Raw genomic sequence first — 19,431 nt, forward strand, 5'->3', positions numbered from 1 at the left:
ATAGATCCTTCCTCCTCTGTGTTATTATGGTGCTATTAGATATACGGTTGTGCTCATGTGTTTGTTTCCAATATTAATAATTTTTTTCAGAATTATTTAAAGATCAAAACCTTCTAGAAGGATATTCACAAAGAAGTCTTGCTTCTACCCCTGCCTCCTCCATTGTTTCCCTCAAAAGTAACCCTTTTTATTAATTTGGTGTTTTTCTTTGAGTATTTCTTTGTGCAAATGTAAAGAAACACATAGGTATACATTCTTATTTTCTTTCTTATACAATATGTAGCAGTATTCTGCACCGTGTTGTTTTTCTCACTTTATATATCTTGGTGATCTCGTCATGTTGAAGCCTTTGCTCAATTTTTTATACATGCATAGTACTCTGTGTGACCATGCCATAATTTAATCAAGTTGTTCCCTACTGCTGGAAAACTGGATTCTGTACAATCTTTTTGCAGTCACATACAATACCCACAAGGAATTAAATTAGCTTTCACAAGTATCATTCTGTACTTGTATAAGTGTACCTAGGGCTTCCCCAGCAGCTCAGAGGTAAAGAATCCACCTGTGATGCAGAAGACACAGGAGCCATGGGTTCAGTCCCTGGGTTGGGAAGATCCCCTGGAGGAGGACATGGCAACCCACTCCAGTATTCTGGCCTGGAGAATCCCACGGATGGAGGAGCCTAGCAGGACTCTACAGTCCATAGGGTCACAAAGAGTCAGACATGGCTGAGGAAACAGCATGCATGCACACTCGCACACACATGTGTACCTGGGAGATAAACTTCTAGAAATGGAATTGCTGAGTCAATAGATATATGTATCTATAATTTTGTTGGACACTGACAAATGTACCTCTATAGGGACTGGAGCTGCTAGATTCCTACCAGCACTGTAAAGGAGGAGCCATTTTCTTACAGTTTCACTAACAATATATTGTCAAATTTTGGGATTTTTGCCTATCTGATAGGAGAGAAATGCAATGTTTATTTTCCATTTCATTTCCCTATAACTGAGGTTGGAAATTTTTTCATATGTTAAAGAGCTATTTGCACTTGTCTGCAATCAATTTATTCACATACTTTGGTCATTTATATATTGGGTTATTAGTCATTTTCTGCTCGATTTCAGAAAGCTCTTCACAAAATGAGCACTGTGGATAAAGCAGGAACAAAACAAAGTCTGCCTTCACAAGGCCAACTTTCCAAGAATGATTCCTTTCTATGATTGTGCTGCCAGGAAGAATTGTCTTCTTTCAACCCAGAGACTGAGACCATATTCAATGATGATTAATGAAGTTGCCATTGCCATCATTTGTGAGCAGTTTTCCAATTTGACCTAATCTTCCAGGAAAATAATCTATGTTCCTAAAGGAATAAATCAATTTCCAAAAGTATATGAATGTGCACTCTTGCAACTAGAGAAAATCATGTTCTCAGAAATATTTATAGAAATGGGGAGATTTTTATGATATATTATTACATGAAAGGGCAAGCCATACAACAGTATGCACAGCATAAAACCAACTGTTTAGACTCAACTTAGCTGTAAGTGCAGTAAAAACTTTGGAAGACACTACCCCAAAGTGTTTACAGTGGTTTCCTCTGAGTATTGGGATTATGGATGATTTTTAATTTTCTTCTTCATCTTTGTTCTATTTTCTAATATTTTCTTTTTACCATGAACCAGTATTGCTTTGAAGACTAACAAGATTGACAACACTGTTTTTTAAATAAGAGTATTGAAAAAAATTTAAGTTAAACTTTATGTCTTGAGTAAAAAGGAGCAGTTGATTTGGAGCAAAATATAAGAGAGGGAAGCTTATCTTTTTCAATAATGTGAGCTCACTGATGCTGAGAATCAATTTATTTTTTAGTGCCCATTCACATTTAACAATAGTAATCTCATTTACTATTTGCTCCAGAGACTTTAAGATTTACTTAGAGTAATAAAGATTTTATGAATTTGAATCACAGAGGATCCCAATATTTTATGCAAGAATAACACTCTCTCATCTAAATCAACTCCATTTCAACTTCAAATTTCTAATCAGTGCCTGGTCACTTTTTGGGCACTGAGACCAGGTACCTTAGCCCTGTCCTTACTTTCTCCATCTTCATCCCATGCAACCATCTGATAACCTGTTGAGTCTCTCTTCGAAACATTCCTCGTAGCAATTACATCTATTTTTCTCTGACTCCCCACCTAAAATACTACTCATGGTTCAGACTACCTCCATTATTACAGTAACTTTATGCATTAGAAAAGAATGGTTAAAAAGCAATGAATTAAGAAAGAATTCAACCTTGAAGTCTGGGAAAAGGAGACCTCAAATAAGTTAGAAAATATATATTAATGAAAAGGCAGAGGAATATTACACAAATGAAGGAACAAACTAGAAACACAGAAGTCCAAAAAATGAAGAAGAAATAGGCGAATTACCTGAAAAAGAATTCAGAATAATGATAGTAAAGATGATCAAAAACCTTGAAAACAAAATGGAGAAAATGCAAGAATCAATTAACAAAGACCTAGAAGAATTAAAGAATAAACATACAGAGACAAACAACACAATTACTGAAATTAAAAATACTCTAGAAGGAATCAATAACAGAATATCTGAAGCAGAAGAACAAATCAGTGAGCTGGAAGATAAAATGGTGGAAATAACTTATGAAGAGCAGAATAAAGTAAAAAGAATGAAAAGAACTGAGGATAGTCTCAGAGACCTCTGGGACAATATCAAACGCACCAACATTCAAATTATAGGGGTCCCAGAAGAAGAAGAGAAAAAGAAAGGGTATGAGAAAATTTTTGAAGAGATTATAGTTGAAAATTTCCTCAACATGGAAAAGGAAATAGTCCATCAAGTCCAAGAGGCACAAAGAGTCCCATACAGGATAAACCCAAGGAGAAACATGCCAAGACACATACTAATCAAATTAACAAAGTCTAAACACAAAGAAAGAATATTAAAAGCAGCAAGGGAAAAGCAACAAGCAAAATACAAGGGAAACCCCATATGTTTAACAGCTGATTTTTCAGCAGAAACTCTGCAGGCCAGAAGGGAATGGCAGGATATATTTAAAGTACTTAAAGGGAAAAATCTACAGCCAAGATTACTGTACCCGGCAAGGATCTCATTCAGAATTGATGGAGAAATAAAAAGCTTTACAGACAAGAAAAGTTAGGAGAATTCAGTACCACCAAACCAGCTTTACAACAAATGTTAAGGGGACTTATATAGTCAAGAAATACAAGAGAAGGAAAAAGATCTACAAAATCAACCTGAAACAATTAACAAAATGGCAATAGGAACATACATATTGATAATTACTTTAAATGTAAATGGATTAAATGCTCCAACCAAAAGACAAAGACTGGCTGAATGGATACACAAACAAGACCCATATATATGCTATCTACAAGAAATCCACTTCAGACCTAAAGACATATAGACTGAAAGTGAGAGGATGGAAAAATATACTCCATGCAAATGGGAAGCAAAAGAAAGCTGGAGTAGCAATCCTCAGATCAGACAAAATAGACCTTAGAGAAGATTACAAGCGATAGGGAAGGACACTGCATAATGATCAAGGGATCAATCCAAGAGGAAGACATAACAATTGTAAATATATATGCACCCAACATTGGAGCACCTCAATACATAAGCAAAACACTAACAGACATAAAATGAGAAATTGACAGTAACACAATAATAATAGGAGACTTTAGCACCCCACTCACACCAATGGACAGGTCATCAAAACAGAAAATTAATAAGGAAACACAAGTCAAATGATACATTAGATGAGATGCATCTCATTGATATCTTCAGGACATTCCATCCAAATGCAGAAGAATACACCTTCTTCTCAAGTGCAAATGGAACATTCTCCAGGAAAGACCATGTCTTGGGTCACAAATCAAACCTCAGTAAATTTAAGAAAATTGAATTCGTATCAAGCATCTTCTCTGACCACAATGCTATGAGACTGGATAAAAACTGTAAGGAACACAAACACAAGGAGATTAAACAGCACATTTCTAAATAACCAACAGGTTACTGAAGAAATCAAAAGGGAAATCAAAAAATTTCTAGAAACAAATGACAATGAAAACATGACAACTCAAAACCTATGGGATGCAGCAAAAGCAATTCTCAGAGGAAAGTTTATAGCAATAAAATTCTATCTCAAGAAACAACAAAAACATCGAACAGACAACCTAACTTTACACCTGAAACAACTAGAAAAAGAAGAACAACAACAACAAAAAAAACAACCCAAAATTAGTAGAAGGAAAGAAATCATAAAGATCCGAGCAGAAATAAATGAAAAAGAAATGAAAGAAACAATAGTAAAGATTAATAAAACTAAAAGCTGGTTCTTTGAGAAGATAAACAAAATTGACAAACCTTTAGCCAGACTCATCAAGAAAAAAAGAGAGAAGAATCAAATCAACACAATTAGAAATGAAAACGGAGAGGTTACAACAGACAATGCAGAAATACAAAGAATTATAAGAAACTATTATGAACAACAATATGGCAATAAAATGGATAACCTGGAAGAAATGGACAGATTCTTAGAAAAGTTCAATCTTCCAAGACTGAACCAGGAGGAAATAAAAATTATGAACAACCCAATTATAAGCACTGAAATTGAAGCCGTGATCAAAAATCTTCCAGAAAACAAAATCCCAGGACCAGATGGCTTCACAGGAGAATTCTATCAAACATTTTGAGAAGAACTAATGCCTATCCTTCTAAAACTCTTTCTAAAAATTGCAGAGGAAGGAACACCTCCAAACTCATTCTACGAGGCCATCATCACCCCGAAAACCAAAACCAGATAACCTGATAACAACACAAAAAAAGAAAACTACAGGTTAATATCACTGATGAACATAGATGCACAAATCTTCAACAAAATTTTAGCAAACAGAATTCAGCAACACATCAAAAAGCTCATACACCATGATCAAGCTGGGTTTATTCCAGGGATGAAAGGATTCTTCAGTATACACAAATCAATCAATGTGATATACCATATTAACAAATTGAAAGATAAAAACCATATGATAATCTCAATAGATGCAGAAAAAGCCTTTGAAAAAATTCAGCACCCATTTATGATTAAAACTCTTCAAAAAATAAGCATAGAAGGAACATACCTCAACATAGTAAGGGCCATATATGATAAGCCTACAGCAAGCATTATTCAAATGATGAAAAACTGAAAGCAATCCCCCTAAGATCAGGAACAAAACAAGGGTGTCCACTTTCACCACTATTATTCAACATAGTTCTTAAAGTCTTAGCTACAGCAATCAGAGAAGAAAAAGAAATAAAAGGAATCCAGATTGGAAAAGAAGAAGTAAAGCTCTCACTGTTCGCAGATGACATGATATTGTACATAGAAAACCCTAAAGATAGTATCAGAAAATTACTAGAGCTAATCAGTGAATTTAGCAAAGTTTCAGGATACAAAATCAATACACAGAAATCACTTGCATTTCTATATACTAACAGTGAAAAATCAGAAAGAGAAATTAAGGAATACCAAACACAATCTACAGATTCAATGCAATCCCCATCAATTTACCAGTGACATTTTTCACAGAACTGGAACAAAAAATTTTGCAATTCATATGGAAACACAAAAGACCCCAATAGCCAAAGCAGTCTTGAGAAAGAAGAATGGAGCTGAAGGAATCAACCTTCCTGACTTCAGATTATCCTACAAAGCTACAGTCATCAGGACTGTATGGTGCTGGCACAAAAACAGACACATACACCAATGGAACAAGATAGACAGCCAAGAAATAAACCTATGCACCTATGGGCACCTTATATTTGACAAGAGGCAAGAATATGCAATGGGGTAAAGAGAGCCTCTTCAGTAAATGGTGCTGGGAAAACTGGACAGCCACATGTAAAAGAATGAAATTAGAACACCTCCTAACACCATACACAAAGATAAACTCAAAGTGGAGTAAGGACCTAAATGTAAGATCAGAAACTATAAATCTCTTAGAGGAAAACAAAGGCAGAACACTTGATGACATAAATCCAAGCAAGGTCCTCTAAGACCTACCTCCTAGGGTAATGGAAATAAAAACAAAAGTAAACAAGTGGGACCTAATTAAACTTAAAAGCTTCTGCACAGCAAAGGAAACTACAGGCAAGGTAAAAAGACAACCCTCAGAATGGGAGAAAATAATAGCAAATGAAACAACAACAAAGAATTAATTTCCAAAATACACAAGCAACTCATACAACTCAATACCAGAAAAACAAACAACCCAATCAAAAAGTGGGAAAAAGACCTAAACAGACATTTCTCCAAAGAAGACATACAGATGGCTAACAAACACATTAAAAGATGCTCAACATTGCTCATTATTAGAGAAAGGCAAATCAAAACCACAATGAGATATCACCTCAGACCAGTCGGAATGGCCATCATCAAAAAGTCTACAAACAATAAACACTGGAGAGGGTGTGGAGAAAAGGGAACACTCTTGCACTGTTGGTGGGAATGTAAATTGATATAGCCACTATGGAAGATGGTATGGAGAATCCTTAAAAAGCTAGGAATAAAACCACCACATGACCCAGCAATCCCACTCCTGGCATATATCCTGAGGAAACCAAACTTGAAAAAGACACATGTATCCCATTGTTCATTGCAGCACTATTTACAATAGCGAGAACATGGAAGCAACCTAAATGTCCATCAACAGATAAATGGATTAAAAAAGTTGTGGTTCATATACACAATGAAATATTACACAGTCATAAAAAGGAACATATTTGAGTCAGTTCCAATGAGGTAGATGAACCTAGAACCTATTATACAGAGTGAAGTCAGTCAGAAAGAGAAAGATAAATATCATATTCTAATGCATATATATATATATATATATATACAAAATCTAGAAAAATAGTACTGAAGAATTTACTTAAAGGGCAGCAATGGAGAAACAGACATAGAGAATAGACTTGTGGACATGGGGAGAGGGGAGGAGAGGGTGAGATGTATGGAAAGAGTAACATGGAAACTTACATTACCATATGTAAAATAGATAGCCAATGGGAATTTGCTGTATGGCTCAGGAAACTCAAACAGGGGCGCTGTATCAACCGAGAGGGGTATGGTGGGGAGGGAGATGGGAGGAAGGTTCAACAGGGAGGGGATATATGTGTACCTATGGCTGATTCAGGTTGAGGTTTGACAGTGTAAAACAACAAAATTCTATAAAGCAATTATCCTTCAATTAAAAAATTTTTTTAAGCAATGAATTAGGAATCTTAGAATGACTAAATAAGGGGACAGGATGGGTCTTGTTGTTGGGTTTTGGTCTTTAAGTCATGTCAGACACTTTGTGACCCAATGGACTACGGCACACCAGGCTCCTCTGTCCTCCAGCATCTCCTGGAGTTGGCTCAAATTTATGTCCATTAAGTCGGTATGCTATCTAACCATCTTATCCTCTGCTGCCCCTTTTTCTTTTGCCTTCAATCTTTCCCAGCATCAGGATCTCTTCCAATGAGTTGGCTTTTCAAATCAGGTGGCCAAAGCATAACAGCTGACTTGTAAACAAGTCACTGAAAAGCAGTTTACTGAAAAGCTCTATCCACAGGACTTGTCTTTATTTGATCTAATGTAATGCTTAGTTTATGCAAACAACCCTAGTCTTGAGGCACTTGTCCCCCCCCTCCAAAAAAAAAAGAGTGTCATTGTTTAATATCACAGCTGCCTGAGGCAGTGTTACTATTGGGCTAGTAAGAGGCTGACCAATAATTTAAGAATAACTGGAGAATAAGATAGAAGCTTTATAAAGAATTCTGAGATATTTCTGGGAATCTCAAAGGTCACAAGCATGTGAGCGTGCACATGCCCAAAAAAGACCTGAGGAGGCTGTAATTCCATACCTCAGATTGAACTTGAGGTCCTGCATAAGCAGGAAGTGAAGGCTAAGGCAAGGATTGTAAACAGCCTGCATGAGCATTTAAGGCATGTCCCAACACATGCATGCATGTGTGTACACACACACACACACACACACACACACACACAAAGGAAGGGAGACTAATCAGTTCAAGAAGAGTTCTTAGTTCATACCATATGACCCAGCAATCCCACTTCTTGGCATACACACCCAGAGACACGTGCACCCCAATGTTCATCGCAGCACTGTTTATAGTAGCCAGGACATGGAAGCAACCTAGATGCCCATCAGCAGACAAATGAATAAGGATGCTGTGGTACATATACACCATGGAATATTACTCAGCCATTAAAAAGAATTCATTTGAATCAGTTCTAATGAGATGGATGAAACTGGAGCCCATTATACAGAGTGAAGTAAGCCAGAAAGATAAAGACCAATACAGTATACTAACACATATATATGGAATTTAGAAAGATGGTAATGATAACCCTATATGCAAAACAGAAAAAGAGGCACAGATGTATAGAACAGACTTTGGGACACTGTGGGAGAAGGCGAGGGTGGGATGTTTCGAGAGAACAGCATCGAAACATGTATATTATCTAGGGTGAAACAGATCACCAGCCCAGGCTGGATGCATGAGACAAGTGCTCGGGCCTGGTGCACTGGGAAGACCAGAGGGATCGGGTGGAGAGGGAGGTGGGAGGGGGGGATCGGGATGGGGAATACATGTAAATCCATGGCTGATTCATGTCAATGTATGACAAAAACCACTACAATAATGTAAAGTAATTAGCCTCCAACTAATAAAAATAAATGGAAAAAAAAAGAGTTCTTAGTTGACCACTAATCATCAAGCAGACTTCAGTGGCCATGGGCAACAAAAAATACAGACTTTATAGAGTTAGTCCAGGAAAAGTCACTAAACAAACAAATAGTAATAATAACAAAAACACAACAAACTTGATGAGGGGGAAATCTCATTTCCAGAATTATCACATTACAATATTTAAGATTATATTATTTTAAATGTTCACTTTTTAACAAAAACTTTCCTGACATGCAAAGAAACAAGAAAGAATGGCTCATACTCAGAGGGGAAAGGGAGTCAATAGAAACTATGATTCTGAGTTATTTTCTTTTTGGTTAAAAACCGTCTCTGAGGAAGTGCAAGTGTTAACTTACTAGACCAAGACATGAAACAGCTGTTATAAATGTGATCAAAGGACTAAAAGAGACCATGCCTAAAGAATTAAAGGTAAGCATGAGAGTGATGTATCTATAAAGAAAATTTATTTCTTTAAAAAGAACCAAATAGAAATTCTGGCCTTAAAAATGAAAAACAGAGGGGCTCACAGCAGATTTGAATTGGCAGAAGGAAGAATCAGTGAACTTGAAGATGGGTCAGTTAAGATGATCCAGTCTAAGCAACAGAAAGACAAAAGAGTGAAGAGAAATGAACAGAGCCTCAGAGATAGGTGGGACACCATCAAGCTACATATGATAGGGATACATATGTATGATAGGAATCCTAGGAGGAGAGGAGAGAAAGACAGAGGAAGAAAGGATATTTGAAGAAATAGCCATAAACTTCTCAAACGTGAGGGAAATCTGCATCAAATCTCTACATCTAAGAAGCTCCACAAACTCGAAGCAGTACAAACCCAAAGAGGCCCACATTTAGACATAGTGCAGTCAAACTGTCAAAAGAGAAAGAAAAAGAGGGAATCCTGACAGCAGCAAAAGAAATGATTCATTACATTCAACCCTGTCCCCAGTCCACTGAAATGTTATTCCCTGGAAGACTGCTCCTGGACACAATCCAGGTAGAATGCGAGGTAACAATCATTTGCAAGTCATCAACAATGGCAGCCTATTGATGAAGTCAAAGATGGAAGATGAAGTCTTTCCAGGTTCTGCTTCCACTCTTCAGAGTTTCTCATTCAGGGTCCCATCTGGGCCCTCTCCACCCTGTGAGTCAGGACTGAGAGGACATAGAGGGGTCTTTGCAAACAGTGTAGGGAGCCTGCCAAAGTGACATCACTAGAGATCTGATGTGACAGTGACTGCCTGCCCTCTGAGGGCTACAGAACTGACCCAGTTGGGAAACAGCTAAGCAGTAAGTAACTGTTGGCTTTAGACTGGGTAGGGTTAGTTCTAAACATAGAGTAATATATAACATTTACTTTAAAAATAAGTTCCTAGCCTTGACTTATAAGATTGAAGATCAGACATCTGTCTCTGACTCATGTTTTTATACCCATATAGACACACATTTAGTTTTATACTGTACTTTATATCTAAATGGGCATCTATGTATTTGACATGGTACTTATTTTATCTCTTTCTCAAAGATAATTGAAGTGGTAATAAGGGAAACTTCGGGGATAAATTTTTTCCAACATTTTAACCCCAAAAGACTGCCATTCAGTCAGCTGATGTTTAGTGAACATCTATTACACACCAGATGTGCTAAACACAGCAGACAGATGGGAGATGAAGTGTTTCTAGCAGGAAGGTGGCAGGACAGGCTGAGGTGGGGTGGGTAGGGAGGATGTTTGCTCAGTCTGAACTTGGTGGAGGAGTTTCAGGTTTCAGAAGAAGCTGCCTAAGAGAGGGGACTCCTTATCTGATTCTTGAAGTGTTACCTGAATGAAGGGAAGTGGATTTGGGCAAGACTATCCGGGGAGAGAGAACAACATGGCATAGAAGCAGGGAAAACTCAACATTTGAGGAATTCCAGGTGACTAGAACACAGGTGTCAGGGGAGATGGCTGAGAGGTAAGGCTAAACTGTTTGTAGGGGTGGATCATGACTGTCCTGGCATGCACTATAAGAAGACTGAAAATGATACAAAATAGTAACTATAGTCATCCTTATTTTCTATTTATTGAGGACTTGCTTGTGTCAGGCACTCTACTTGACACTCAACATACCAATTTATTCCCCACAAGAGCCCTATGAGGTAGGTTCTGCTTGAAATGGATAAAATATATTCCGTTGGGAAAAGGAGTCCACAAATAGCCTAGAACCATCAGGGGAGTGGCAGGAGAACATAATGGCCTGGCGTTATAGACGTCAAGAGGGAAGGACTTTCAAAAAGGATTCATGTCCAGTGCTGCCAAGAAGTCAGCAAGGTAAGGACTGAAAACTAGTGGGTCATTGATGATCTGAAGAGACAACATTTTGGTCAACTTAGGGGGCACAAGATTGCGGAAGGATGATGGTGCAGATGCAATACAGGAATGGGGACGGCAGTTGTCAACTGCTCTTTTAAGAAGACTATTTAGAGAGAACTAGCAATAGGGAGTCAGAGGACCTTGTTTTGGAGGGGTTGCTGTGTTGGTTGGTTTTAAGATGAGGCAGACTTGAGCAAGTGTTTGTGTGCTGAGAGGTCAGACTGAGCAGAGGGCAAGATGTGGACGACTCATGAGTTGAGGCATCGCTGATGAAACTAAGGTCACCATGCAGTTGGGAGGAGATAGGGGAAAGCCTAGCCTTGCCTGGGAGCCCAGAAAGCATTCAAGATGGAGGTGGACGCCTAGAGAGTGAGCTGGAGGGGAGTTCCAGCTCACGGACCTCTGTTTTCTCCACAATGCTTCTGAGAACAAGAGGTGGCCCTAACTACTTTCCTTATGATGTGTGTATTTCTACAAAACACTTGTCCAGTGAGTGTCATAAGCAGATTTCCCCTGCTTCTCCGACGTGGGGAGTTAGATTCAGGGGGAAAACTGTGTACAGCGGGCCCTCAGTGCTCACTGACCTTCGGTATGTAGTCTGCTCTCTCCTCAAGGGACTCCGTGCACTGGGCCAGCTCCCCTGTGTTGACTTCTCCACTCAGCTTTGCGTTCTCTCTTCATTAAGGCAGACACGCTCAGTGTCTTTGAGGAGACCAGCCCTAAAAGTAGAGTCCACTAAAAGCAATGACTGATGTTAGACCTGCAGAAAGTGTGAGGCCAGAAAGAGTCACAAAATAACACCTGGGGATCACATCCACGGGGTGAAATGTAGAACTGGGTGGTTATTGGTACCTATGGCATAAAGGAAAGAGGAATTTATTAAACTGTTTTAAGCGAATTCTCTAGCTTGTGCAAACATTGCTTATGGAATAAGAAATAAAACTCTAGTGTCATTTGGAAGGTGGTCACTTTCTGCATTGGGAGATGTACTGGAAAAGCTGCAGAAGACAGAGAATCCTGCACAAATGTTTACTGTGCAGGGGACTCACTGGGGACAGACAGGTCCCACACGGAAAAGAAGACTTCTGTAAACTTCGTTTTGTTGTCTTTTGAAAAATAGATTATTGTCTTCAGTGATAACATCCAATGTTTCTACATGTGAGGGAAGATTTCATTTGAAATTAGTGACCAAGTTGCTAAATATTTTTGCTATCAGTTCAATGCTGGATACAAATGTCATCTCTCCCTTTCACACACACACACACACACACACACACACACACACACACACACACACACACACACACACACGCTGGCTATGTGTTCTTTCCTTCTCCCTCACTCCCTGCTCCTGAGTCAGAAAGTAGAAAAAGAGGGAGAAAGTCTGCAAATCTCCTGAAAGGACTCACGATGCTCCGTGGTGTTGTGGTGCTTGGCAAGGCCCACTGTGTGAGGCCAGACCCTGGAGGATGCTTCAAGAAAGCTTGACGTCGAAATTCAAGCCCTTCTCTTCCCTGCACTCTAACTGCTGTCCCATATTCAGACCTTTTCCTCATCTCTCAGCCCACCTTTGTTCCCGGAATTTTTGTGGATGGTTCTGATACCTTATACATCAGATAATGGCAGTGTGTGGAAGTCTCCTCCCCTCTTCCCTCATTCCTTCCTTCCTTCTTTCCTCCCCGCTATCTTTATTTCTTCCTCCCTCCCAAGCTTTTATTTCACTGTGAAATACAGTGCATTTACTGGAGCATATAAAATATCCATAGACAACTTAGCACTTTTTAAAAAATAATGAATACACACACCAGTGCCACCAAATAAAGAAATGGAATATGACTACTAGCCCCTCAGAAGCCCGCTCATATACCCACCCAATCACGACCCCTAGTATCCTATCTCCGCAACCCCTCCCTCACACACAAGTAATTACTATCTTTTAAAATTTTTATTTTATATTGGAGTTGATGTGGTAGGTTCAGGTGTATAGCAAAGTGATTCAGTTATACACACACATATATTCTTTTTCAGATTCTTTTCCCATATAGGTTATTATAGAATACTGAGTAGAGTTCCTTGTGCTATACAGTCAGTCTCTGTTGGTTACCTATTTTATGAATGTGTGTTAGTTGTTCAGTCATGCCCGACTCTTTGCAACACGATGGACTGTAGCCCTGCAGGCTCCTCTGTCCATGGGATTCTCCAGGCAAGAATACTGGAGTGGATTCCCATTCCCTTCTCCAATTTTACACATACTGGTGTGTACATGTTAATCCCAACCTCCTAGATAATTACTATCTTGATTTAATGGGATTTACTCCCTTGCTTGTCTCTTTTGTGTTATCCCCTAAGTATGCTGCCCTAAACAATAGAATGTAATTTTGCCTGTTTGAAAAATTTTCCTTCAAAGTCTGAACCAGCTTCTTTCTTTCAGCATTCTGTTTACAAGGTTCATCTACATGGTCACATGTAGCTATGCTCTCCATTGCAAGAACAGACCACTACATTTGAACTCCATGTTATTGCTAGGGTCACTGGATTGCTTACATTGTTGGGCTCTATGAACAGAACTGCTTGAACATTCCTGTGCACATAACCTGGACATAGTTCATGTGTTTCCTCAGGGCACATATCTGGGAGCAGACCTGCTGGGTCATAATGTGTCATTATTGTTCACTTACTGGCTACCGTGTTAACAGTTCCTCTTTCCCACATCCTAGAAAACACTGTGTCCTCTTTCACATCTTGGTTTCAAACTTATGTTCCCAAAATAGACCTGCCTACTAAACTGACTCCTGTAGGGCCAAGGGTTTCATCTGTTTCCCACATGGCTTGTAAGAGAGGACATGCACATGTGTGGCCCCCTTCTTTGAGCACACCCATCAGGAGGTTATGAGCAACTCCCCAGTGAGAGGGCCAAAACCTCAGATATATTCTGGTTGATGTAACACAAATAAATCACTATGTGGCTATGGCACTTGATTATTCAAAAGCAAAACAAAACTGTCATATGTCTTAATTGATCATATCACACTTGTGTGCCCTGGCATCCTAGTTGAGAATCATTGACCTTGTTGGCCTGTTATTTCAGTGGCCTTGAGCTTTGAAGGTACTGACCACCTCTTCAGCCCAAAGCCATGATCATCCAGCATCTTTCCCTACCAAAGCTTGTCCCTCAAAAATACAACCAGGAGGACAAAGAGAACAATGGTTAAAATTTCCCAATAATGGACCCTCCTACCCTGTTGGTGGGAATGCAAACTGGTACAGCCACTATGAAGAACAACATGAAGGTTCCTTAAGGATGGTTCTGATACCTTATACATCAGATAACGGCAGTGTGTGGAAGTCTCCTCCCCTCTTCCCTCATTCCTTCCTTCCTTCTTTCCTCCCCGCTATCTTTATTTCTTCCTCCCTCCCAAGCTTTTATTTCACTGTGAAATACAGTGCATTTACTGGAGCATACAAAATATCCATAGACAACTTAGCACTTTTTAAAAAATAATGAATACATTAGTTTTAGTTTTACATTAGTTTTAAGAAACTAAAAACAGAGCTAGCATATGATCCAGCAATCCCATTCCTAGGCATATATCCAGAGGAAAACATAGTTCAAAAGGTACAAACACCCCATTGTATCCTTGCAGTATAACTGCAGTACTGCTTACAACAGCAGGACATGGAAGCAACCTAAATATCCATTAACAGAAGAATGGATAAAGCAGAAGTGGTAGATACATACAATGGAATATTTAGTTCAGTTCAGTTGCTCAGTTGTGTCCAACTCTTTGTGACAATGGAATATTACTCAGTCATAAAAAAGGATGAAATAATGCTATTTGCAGCAACAGGGATGCCCCCAGAGATTATCATACCAATTGAAGTAAATCAGAGAAAGACAAATATTATATGATATCATTTATATGTGGAACCTTAAAAAAAAAGATAAAATGAACTTATTTACAAAACAGAAACAGACTCACAGACTTAGAGAACCAACTTATGATTACCATGGGGTAAGGGTTGGGGGGAGGGATGGATTGACACATACACACTGCTATATATAAAACAGATAACCAATAAGGACCTGCTGTGTAGAATAGGGAACTCTGCTCAATATTCTGTAATAACCTAAATGAGAAAAGAATTTGCAAAAGAACAGATACATGTAAATGTAAAAAAGATGTAAGATTAAAAAAAAAAAAAGCTCAGTAGTGCCACACAGACTCCAAGGCTTGCCCTCTGGTATGCTGTATTAAAGGGTGTGTTCTTTCCCGTGTCCCCACAGGGTTGGACCAGCTGACCTGATCCTGGCCAGTGGCCCGGTCCTCCATCACAGCCACCCCGCCATCCTGGCCAACCAGGACTATGTTTCCCTTAAAGGTGAGAAAATGGATGGGGCTTGCCTGCTTCCGCTCGCTGGTGGTCTCCTCCTCCAGCATTCGCCAAAAGAAACTAATCGACAAGCTCCGGGAAGAAAAGGCCTTCCGCGAGGAGATGAGACACTTCCGGGAGAAGATCGAAGACTTCCGGGAAGAGATGTGGGATTTCCGGAGCAAGATGCGTGCCTTCCGCAGTGAGATCTTGGGCTTTTGGGAAGAGGAGAGGCCTCTCTGGGAAGAGGAGAAAACCTTCTGGAAAGAGGAAAAAGCCTTCTGGGAAATGGAAAAATCTTTTCGGGAAGAAGAGAAAGCCTTTTGGAAAAAGTACCGAATCTTCTGGAAGGAAGACAGGGCCTTCTGGAAGAAGGACAACGCCTTGTGGGAAAGAGACCGGAACCTCCTTCAGGAGGACAGGGTCCTATGGGAGGAAGAAAAGGCCCTGTGGGTGGAGGAGAGAGCCCTCCTGGAGGAGGAGAAGGTCCTCTGGGAAGATAAGAAGTCCCTCTGGGAGGAGGAGAATGCCCTCTGGGAGGAGGAGAAGGCCACCTGGGTGGAAGGGGTTGTTCCGATTGTGGAGCAGCTGGTGCTGGAAGGTGGGCACCACCAAGTCAGCGGCAGGCCCCGGTTGCCAGCCTCCTCCCGGGGCAGGGCGTGAGCACAAGAGGCACTGGATTGGGACTCGAGTGGAGTCACACTCAGGGTGACCCCCGCATGCCTAAAAAAAATATGCTCTTATTTGTCTCCTGGCTTCAAAAGATCTAATAAAGTCCAGAGGAGAGGTCTGGAAAACCAACTTTTGTAGGGAGGGCCAGCTGCATTTTCCCAGGTCTTGTGATTCTCCGAGGTCACCGTCACATCCTCCACGGGCTATAACTGCTGTCCCTAGGGCTCGGTCCCCAGCAGCTCCGGTGAACCCGGCAGGAGTGGGTGGGTGTGAGTGGAGGCCCTGGGCTCGCCTTAGAAGAGTCAGAAATGAAGTGGGGGGAGGTGCTCAGACAATGACCGCAAGAGATAGGGAGGGCCAGAGAAGGGCAGAGACATATCTGCCTCTGTCCAGTTCTGAGGTAGTCATTTCTCCTCCACTCTGGGCAGTCTTGCGTGGTGAAGGAAATGGCAACCTACTCCAGTGCTCTTGCCTGGAAAATCCCATGGATGGAGGAGCCTGGTAGGCTATAGTCCATGGGGTCACGAAGAGTCTTTGGACATGACTGAGAGACTTTTCACTTTTCCCTTTCATGCACTGGAGAAGGAAATGGCAACCCACTCCAGTATTCTTGCCTAGAGAATCCCAGGGACAGAGAAGCCTGGTGGGCTGCCGTCTATGGGGTCACACTGAGTCGGACACCACTGGAGCGACTTAGCAGCAGCTACTACAACTGGGCAGTCTTGGAGGCCTGGGGCGGGTGGACAGCTTTCCAGAAAAGGCTGTAATGGCATTAACATTTCATTCGTGGGTTTTCCTCACCTGGCAGGCTATTTAGACACAGCATCCCTTAATGACTCACTTGCTCACTGTTCCAAGTTTCCACCAAACTTCGCTTCCCACTCTCTGTAGCGTGAGAAAGGGGCGTGGCATTAGGCTGAGGCTCTAGAGCTCCGCCCACTCCCCTTTTCTGATGCTGGAATCATTGGACCAGGTGAGGCCACCTGCAAGGTGTAAGGGAGACCTCCCGCCCCATACTCCTGTTAAATACTCAGGTCTCAGGTACCTGTGTCTCTGCATCATCAATCCCTTCCTTTGTGTTTCCCTTCTTCCACTCAATTAAAATTAAGATGCCCCAGGGAAGTAGGACACTAAATGAATGTACGCTAATGTGATCAGCCATTTACTCACCCAGCTTCTCTTCTGCTGTCAGACTAAATATATGGGCATTGATATGGAAGGGCCCAGAAGGTGAGTAGTAAGAAATGTCAAGGCCAACACCTCTTGCTTCCCGTTTTCTTGGGCCTGGCCCTCACTCTCATTCATACAGCCACTTACTTGCCTTTGTACATCCTTCACGACTTGACAAGCACGTTCACACCTGCCAGCTCATGTAACCTTCCTCACAACTCTGTAGGTTGACAGGGAAGGTCCATAAACCCATTGCACATGTGAAGAAAGAGACCTGGAGAAGCAGAGGGACTGGTTGCAAGCAGAAGGTCCAGGAGGAGAACCCACGTTCTGCCAGTTGGTCCCATTCCTTTTCCAGCACAGCCCAGGTCATAGGATGTGGCTTTAGAGCAGTTCAGCCAATGATAGTGTCAGAGCTGGACGAGCCTTAGAACTCTTGGGGACTTCACTGTGGTTTGGGGTGGTGTTCCAAAAACACGGAGAGAAGAGGACAGAGTCCCCTTGGATGTGCTGAGCAGACATCCGGGTACCAGGAGAGTGGGCAGCTTCCATGGCTCCGTATCACTCTGGGAAAGCTGGGGTTCCTTGGAAGGCCTCTGATCCTCAGGAGTCAGGGCCAGGGCACTGGGATCCACCTTCTCCTTTGCCACACACCCAGACTTGCATCCTCAGCTCTCAACAGGCAAAGATGTCAGTAAGCAGAGGGAACAAGATGCTGGTGTGAAGACAAGGGAGACAGCTAGGGACCCGTCTCTGAGACTGAATGGATAGAGCAGATTAACACTGCTGGCGGAGAGTCTGAGGATGAATAATCAACTGGTGAGTAGGGAGAAAACTAAGCAAAGGGAAGAAAGCAACAGTTGTATGATATGAAACAAAGACATGTGCAGAAAAGGAAAAACCACGGTAGAACACTACACGCTCAGCTATGAATAGCATTTACATACTTAAATATAAATACTGATTGTGATCTAACCACAGTTACAATGCACAATATTGGAATAAGAGGAAGGATGGGAAATCTCCTTTTTTACTGTGGGAAGTCAGGCTTCCCAGGTGGCACTAGTGGTAAAGAACTCGCCTGCCAATGCAGGAGACGTAAAGAGATGCGGGTTCAATCCCTGGGTGGGGAAGATTTCCCCAGAGGAGGAAATGGCAACCCACTCCAGTATTCTTGCCTGGAGAATCCCATGGACATGAGAGCCTGGCGGGCTGCAGTCCATGGGGTCACAAGGAGTTGACACAACTGAAGCGACTTAGCATATAGCATATATTAGTCCCCATATATTAGTCCCATTGAACCCACTCCAGTACTCTTGCCTGGAAAATCCTATGGACAGAGGAGCATGGTGGGCTGCAGTCCATGGGGTCACAGAGAGTTGGACATGACTGAGCGACTTCACTTTCACTTTTCACTTTCATGCATTGGAGAAGAAAATGGCAACCCACTCCAGTGTTCTTGCCTGGAGAATCCCAGGGACGGGGGAGCCTGGTGGGCTGCCGTCTATGGGGTCACACAGAGTCGGACACGACTGAAGTGACTTAGCAGCAGCAGCAGCAACAGCAGTCCAACAGTGAAAATGCAAAAAGCAGAGACAGAGCAATTATTTACAGCAGTGTTTCTCGTTCTTTAGCCTATATCAGCCACACCCTCTCTCCAGCAGCCCAGAACATCTCTCCTTCCTTGAACTTGAACTTCTCAGTGACTCACCTCTGGCACCCGTCACACCTGGAATCGGGAGGGTTCTCCTCCGCCCAGCCTTCACCTTTGCTGACAGGCTCAGACTCATCCTTCAGGATCGGCCTGGTATCTCTTGCCCTGGCTCACCCTTCCTCACCCCGTCATCTGGGTGGGGATCCCTCTGGGTGTCTCTCACAGCTGAACCCCACCTGGCACAGCACTCACTGGTCACGCGGGCTGTCCTCGCTGACTTTTTTGCCTGAATCCTCCGGCAGACTATACAGGTTAAGAGGGCAGAGACAACGCAGGTCTGAAAGCTCTGTGGCTGCCCTGAGATCCCAGGATCCCAGCACCTTTGGAATACACTTCTCATGTTTGGAGAATTTCTCACCTTGTACGA

At 41.5% G+C, this 19,431-nt stretch overlaps 1 protein-coding gene across 1 annotated transcript; it reads left to right on the forward strand.

Moving 5' to 3' along the window:
• Positions 1-9,857: 9,857 nt before the first annotated feature.
• CCDC70 (coiled-coil domain containing 70) lies at positions 9,858-16,294 on the forward strand. Its single transcript, XM_020899125.2, has 2 exons — positions 9,858-10,077; positions 15,423-16,294. The coding sequence occupies exon 2, from the start codon at positions 15,503-15,505 to the stop codon at positions 16,169-16,171; it is 669 nt and encodes a 222-aa protein (XP_020754784.2). The 5' UTR covers positions 9,858-10,077; positions 15,423-15,502; the 3' UTR covers positions 16,172-16,294.
• The last annotated feature ends 3,137 nt before the right edge of the window (positions 16,295-19,431 follow it).

Source organism: Odocoileus virginianus, chromosome 8 (genome assembly GCF_023699985.2).
Source record: "Odocoileus virginianus isolate 20LAN1187 ecotype Illinois chromosome 8, Ovbor_1.2, whole genome shotgun sequence".
Taxonomy (NCBI): domain Eukaryota; kingdom Metazoa; phylum Chordata; class Mammalia; order Artiodactyla; family Cervidae; genus Odocoileus; species Odocoileus virginianus.

Bases quoted from the DNA above. Each gene is read 5' to 3' on its own strand.
- CCDC70 (XM_020899125.2), top strand. From the start codon at position 15,503: ATGTTTCCCTTAAAGGTGAGAAAATGGATGGGGCTTGCCTGCTTCCGC.